The 6,751-nt window shown below is 43.3% G+C and overlaps 1 protein-coding gene across 1 annotated transcript in view; it reads left to right on the top strand.

Annotated features, from left to right (window-relative positions):
- The first annotated feature begins 278 nt into the window (after nucleotides 1-278).
- ARHGAP31 (Rho GTPase activating protein 31) overlaps nucleotides 279-6,751 on the top strand; it is a 101,171-nt gene continuing 94,698 nt past the window's right edge. The window contains exon 1 of the mRNA XM_033053188.2: nucleotides 279-324. Within this exon, the coding sequence (XP_032909079.1) occupies nucleotides 318-324 (7 nt within the window). The 5' untranslated portion in view covers nucleotides 279-317. The remainder of the gene's footprint in view (nucleotides 325-6,751) is intronic.

Raw genomic sequence — 6,751 nt, 5'->3', positions numbered from 1 at the left:
CTATTTTTTCCCCATTAATTTCACTTGTATTTCTCTTTCGCTGTTGAGAAATTAGCTCTTTGCCACTGCCCTCTGTTTGCCCACATTTAATGCAATCATCTCACGGTCATTATAATTTATAATTTTAGAAACTTTTAAACTCTGTCAACCCCAGCGTATATGCTTATAATCAAAGCTCATTAGAACAGTGCTTTCATTTTTTTAACCCTTCTGCATTAGGTATGAAGAAGAGACAGGTGCTTAAACAATAACTCACCTTATTTTCTGCTTTGATTTAGCACTCTGGAACATCCCTGTACCTGCATGCCTCCTGAGTTATGTTAGGTAACGTATGCATTCAACATCCTTTGGTTCTGGATTATCGATAACTCTAAATCAAATAATGACATCTTTATTGCAGGTTGCCATCTCCACTTCTTTTTTCTGCTCACTTATTCCTAAATCAATTAAACGCATGGATTTTAACATTCCAGACGTGTGAATTGTCCCACCAGGTTTCAGCAATGCCAATTATACCAATGAGTATTTCTAATTCTTTTGCTTGTTCAGAGTCTCTTTGCGCTGCAACGTGAGCAGCTGATACATTTCTTTCCCTATATGCTGTCATCTCAGTGCAGTTTCTCTGTGATGAGCTGTGTTTCAATGTCAGTTTTTCACTCTTGCACTCATGGCTTGTCTCACAGGGTGTGGAGTGTGTGATCTGGTGTCAGGATTGTATCAACATCCATGTTTTATAACAGTGCTAGAGGCTAACTTTTAAGATGGCTTGCTCTTTTGCTTATAAGAACCATAAAAATTACTGTATTGGAACTTGGCACCTGTCAAGTCCATCTGTCTTCAGTAAGCTCACGATAAGATATTTAATGCCAAGACATGCTAAAAAAAGGAAGGCAAAGATGTCTTTGTTTGTCATATTTGCAGTTGCAGAGTTTTGTGGCACACTTCTTGCGCTTTGGTCCAAAGATAAGATTGAGTCCAGGACACAACTAGATCTGTGCAACTGTTCTGGAGGGAGGAATTCCCTTAGATAGTAGCCATAAGGCAAGACAGAATATTTCTCTACCTGCTTTTCAGCTAAATGTTTTTTTTTTGTCTAATTGCTTTCCCTCTAGCGAATTATCACAGGGTTTGTTGAAATGGGACCAGTGGTGCTGGCCATGTCACATGCTCAGTTGTTTGACAATACACTGGGAATCAACTGCATCTCCCCATCTTCCCAAGGATTTTCAGAGGGCAGTGTTTTAAATTATGCAGGCAGGAGCTTCCAAAGCAGATGAGCAAATGTCCATGATAACAAGATGCCTTGTCTGCAGCCTCTCTGGGGCCTGGGTTACAGGGGCTGTTTGCTGAGCAGGGGACAGACAGATGGAAGAAAGTCCTTTCAGCAGAGGACATCAAACATCAATAATAAATGTGAGACTAGAGATCCGGAAGTAGTGATAGTCGTATACAAATAGATAGAGTGATAATATAGATTGAAATTTCTTTATTATTCCTTGAAAAATTTTTGGTTTTTATAAATGGCCAATCCCACAGATGTGATCTCACTCATCAGTTTCAAATTCTTGAGATCACCAGGAAAGAGAAGTTGACCCAATTGACAAGTGGTTTCTCAGCCCATAGCACACTTGTTGGGGTCTCCAGGAGCAGGCCAAAGGGAGAGAGCCAGCATTGGTTCTTCCTGAAGCAAGAGAAGCATCTACTCAACCAGCATCCTCACCTCTTCTGTAAGGGAAAGACTCCTTGGTCACACTCCAACAATGGCTAATAGGGAACCAACCCAAGCAAGGAAAAACAACTCCTTAGCAAAACACATATCTTTATCAGAAATTTGCTTGTGGTCCATGCTTATCATTAGACTCTCAGCCTAATGTTTTATCACTAAGTGCAACACCAGACAAAGATGTTATTTGGTCATATGCCTCAGTTTGCTCTTGTTCAGCATAAACAAACAAACAGTAAACACCCGTGAGGGCAATGAGAGGTTTATCTGGGAAATGCAGTATGTAAAATGGCAATTACTCTGAAATCTGCTTCCAGTGTATGTTCACAACACAGCTTCTGTGCAAAAATATGTGGGATATTGTTGTCCAGCTTTCTGCAAGCCATAGTTTCCATTGCCATTGGACACGGGTCAGGATGGGTGTCTTATTATTCCTTTGCCCCAGACAGCAAACATTTTCTCTGCCTGCCTTCACCTCTTCCCCTGCCACATTCAATACATTGCAAGTGTCAAGTCACCAAGTGCCAGCACTTGTGTCACTCTGGGCTAAGAAAAAACCCAGGTACCTGCTGCAATGCAAATCATTCAGGAGATTCTTGGTCACCTCTCTGCTGATTCAAGCATATAAAAGAGAATACATCACAGGAAGGCAAAAATCAGCTGTTTCCTCAGCCTTTCATCTGTGTTTGTGAATGATAAAATGGGAGAGGAGCTCAGCTCCATCTGAACAGAATTAATTGTGGCTGGATTGTCAGCGGTGCTATGGGCGAAAAGGTTTAGCAGTAGTGTGGGTGAAGAGAAGCATATGTGTCACAACAGCTTAAGGCTCCTCTGTGTTGGGAGGGGGTTCTGGATTGAAACCGTGGGATGATGAGGAGTGTCAGGTGACTGTTACCTTTCCTGGCATACTGACATCCCAGTGAAGACTACAGACAAAAAAATCACAGCACTGCACTGCAACATGCCTTGATGATGCTTAAAGAGTGCTTGTGGAGGGAGCTGGCTTAAGACATGGGCACCACAGTTCCTACTGCCTAAGCTCTGAGCACAGCATGATTTACATCCCAAACCTTCGTGTGCAAATGTACTCCATGGCTTCAGGTCTGAAGTGTCAGGATTTATTCTACCAGACTGAGATAATATGACAAGTTTGCATCTTCAACTAGATCTCACAAATTCCACCAATTTCCCCAGTATGTAGCTCTACTTTGGTCCATCGCTAGTGGCTCTCTTTCTTCCAGCAGGAATGAAATATTCATGGTAAATAAAAGAAATAGCAGATAACACTTAGGTGTGTAAACTGTCCTATGGGTCATATATTAACCCTGCAGTGGGAAGAACCAGGAGTATGACCAGAAGTTTAGCTTGCAATGGACAAAAATCCTGCAGGCTTTCATGATGGACACACTACTATCCTGCTGCTACAAAGCAGTGCTGTGATTTGGGAACATCTGAATCCAAGAATTTTCCAAGGTGATACAGTCCACTCCCTGCTAACAAAAGCAACTGTATCACAGGGCTTCTTGTAAACTGATCAAGTCCCCAGTAGCCCCATGCGGTTTGACCCCTCTCTCTCGGATGCCAGGAAAGACTAAAGGCTATGAAAGACTTTGAAGCATAAAAACAAAGAAGATACTTGCCACAGTGGCAAAGAACGTTCAGCTGCTGAATATTGATATATTCAACGGAATCATCTCACTGAGCCCTAAATGTTGCAGAACCCAAATTAGCAGTCCCTAACAATCAGGTTATCGAAAACTTTTGCTAAATTCCAATGTTAATCCAAACCAAACAGGCAGAGGAAAAGGAAGAACTATATGTGTTGGTAGAAATATTTATTGAAACTTATGTTTGTAAATGTAGAATTTTCATTCTGTGGTGGCTTCTGCTGACTGAGAGTGGTTACATCTGTTGCACTGGATAGTGAGGCTGAATGCTGAGTGGATGCTTTGTGTCTTTAAGTCTGTCTGTAAAGCTCAGTTTTAAAAAATGCTGCATTAAACACTAGTTATTATAATAATATACACATGCAAAAATGATCCAGGCCCAGAATTTTCACAGTGTTTGTATTGTTGGGAAGAGTCCCAAGAAATGCTAACCCTATTTTTGGTCTTCCATGTGCTGTTACATATTTCACTAGCCTTATTCTTCTTATGTGTATCTTCTTTAAACTAAGAGATCACATCCTTCTCAATCTTTCTTTAACAGGACCGTCCCAAGCAGATAATCATTCATGTCACACATCTCTGAGCTACTTCTATTTCTAGTGCTACCACTTGATGGCTGGTGACTAGGAATGAACACAATATTCCACATGAAAGCACACTATTGATTTATTGAATGGCTTTATATTTTCAGTAATCTCTTTCATGCACACTTTCTTGTTGCTGATGCTAGAGGAGTAAATGGATAAAAAATGTCTCTCAAATGCACTAAAATGGAAAATCTCAAGTATAATCATTTCCTCCCTCTGGGAAAGTATCACATCTGACACTCTCTGTGTTGCAGAAAGTGTATATCCATCTTTGATTTTCAGAGGTGAACTTTTGACTTTCAGTATGACTTACAAGAAACTTGCTATTTATTGTGTTACTGCCCATTTGCAAAATACCTGAGAACTGGGATTCAGTTAGCCGAAAATGTGAATAGCTTTGTGTGGGATTAGTGTGGGGGCGGGCAGGATGGTCGGGACAAACGGGGAGATCTCAATAGGCAGGTCTTGAAGTTTGCAGTTTATTGCATAGGGTGTGGATGAAGAGGGCCCTGCTTGGAGCTGCCAGCCGCAGCTCAGAGTAGGGCAGAAGGAGAGTGCAGGGTGATAGAAATTCTAAGTAAGAGGACTAGGTAAGAGAAGTAAGAGCTAAGAGAGGGAATTAAGAGAGTTAAGAGAAGGAATAAAGAGTTAGGAGAGCGAGTTTTCTGTTACAATACAATAAATCGTCTTCTGTGTTGAATATTCTAATTTCCACTAACCAATCTAATACAAGATACAAATTCTCTAACATTTGCATGCAACCTATAGAAATTGCTATATTACCATGTTTTACTGCTTTCTTATCTCTAAACCTTATCTCGGACCCTTCATGTTATGCCTGGAGAGGGTCTCTGCTGGCTCTTTGGTATTTGTGGCATCTGGCATTATCTAAACAAAGAAAGGAGGCCTTCAAGCATCCACATTGTTGCTCTCAGCCACACAGTCGAAAACTGCTATCATTTCTATCTCGCTTATGGTTTCCATATTCTCAAAATCCTTAACTAGACAATCACATTTATAGGATTTTCCTGATTCATCCTCCCCAACAGCTTTGATTGGGCTGAGATATGTTAAAGAAGGGAATGCTAAAGGACTTTTCTTTGCCAGAAACCATTTCTGTAAGTGTATTTTAGCAGTAGTCATCTATAACTGTTTAAATAAAGTACAGTAATTTCACGAATACAAGCTGCAGCAATTTGACTAAAATTTTGGTGGAAACCCGGAAGTGTGGCTAATACTCGGGGGCGGCTAATATGTGAATAATTTTCTGACATTTACAACCCCAGACGTGCCAGCCAAGGCGCCGAACCAAGCACCTGCCAGTAAAAGCCGGCATTTCGCGATTGTTACAAAGTGTTATTCTGTTGCCCTGGCTCCCTGCAGGCAGCACGGGGGGCGGGGAGAGAGGCGGGAGAGCTCTCTTCTTCCGTCCTCTGCCGCAGCCGGGGGAGAGACGGGGGGCTCCCGTGCCGCCATTGCTGCGGCCCGGGGAGGGGGGGGGCCTGCGCCACCATTGCCGCGGCTCGGGGAGCCGACGGGGGCCCCACACCGCCATTGCTGCGGCTCAGGGAGGAGGTGGGGAGCCCGCACCGCCATCGCTGCGGCTCAGGGAGAAGGAGGGGGGGGCTCTGCCCCTGCCCTCCGCCACCGTGGCGGGAGCAAGAGGTGCTCCGTGTCCGGCCGGCACCGCAGTGGGAGCGGGGCCGGGGCGAGCGAACCCAGAGGCGGCAGCCAGCCCCGAGCAGCACCACCGAGCTAGGCCACCTGGCCCTGTCAGCAACCCCAAGCGGGCCGAGCCTGCACAGCCTTAGTTGAGCCAGTAAACCCCCCGCCATGCCGCGGTTCTGTTAGTATCTGGCAACTTTATTGCACGCGGGTCCTCGCTGCGAACAACAGAGCGGCTTATATTCAGGTGCGGCTTATTTATGGACAAAAAACGAAATATTTGCCAACACCCAGAGATGTGGCTTATACTCAGTGCAGCTTGTATTCGTGAATTTACTGTATTCTTTTTTTCATATAAAATATACGGGTTGTCCATAGCAATTATAAATATGATAGCATAAAAATATATAGCTAAACTGAATTCCTGAAGTCCAGACTATGTACAGATTCTCTCAGACTAGGTAATAAATGCCTCATTTTCTTTAGGGCCTTTGCTTTAAAATTTCCCCTATATTCATAGGGGAATTCCACCCCCTGGAATTCAACACATTTGCAAAGTTTGTCATGCCTAAAAAAATAGTTTTAAGAGGGCACCCTCTTTTACACCATCTCCTGTGGAAAATAAATATCAAGAATTTTTAGGAAACCAACTGACTCCTTCTGGCCACCTCTGGCATGCTCTTCTCCACCATCTCCTGGATCCCTAATAGGTGCACTTTAAGAGTAGAAGGAACCTTTTCCTTGTGTCCCAAAAGCAGTAGTGTGGACACACTCACAGCCAGCTGTGGACTGAATGCTAGCAGCCTTCCTGCTGACTCTAAGGTTTTTCTCCTCCTCTAAGGACTTAAGGATGCAGACTGTAGACGTACAGGCACTTTGACTCTATCTATCTTGGCATATGCCAGTATAGATAAAAGAGTGTATGGTTACATGTTGAGGCTGCCTGCTGGAGCCAATTTACAAGAAATAAATAAAAAGCACAACAGTTGTCATTGTCATCAAGTTTCTTCCAGACACTCTTACTGACCAGGAGTCCCATCTCACAGAATGTGTAATGAAAAGGCAGTAAGATGACTTTGCATCCACCTTTCTGTCTGTTGTTGTCTCCA

This window comes from Catharus ustulatus, chromosome 2 (genome assembly GCF_009819885.2).
Source record: "Catharus ustulatus isolate bCatUst1 chromosome 2, bCatUst1.pri.v2, whole genome shotgun sequence".
NCBI lineage: Eukaryota > Metazoa > Chordata > Aves > Passeriformes > Turdidae > Catharus > Catharus ustulatus.
The sequence above is the reverse complement of the archived record's forward strand: the minus strand, read 5'-3'. Positions and strand labels throughout refer to the sequence as shown.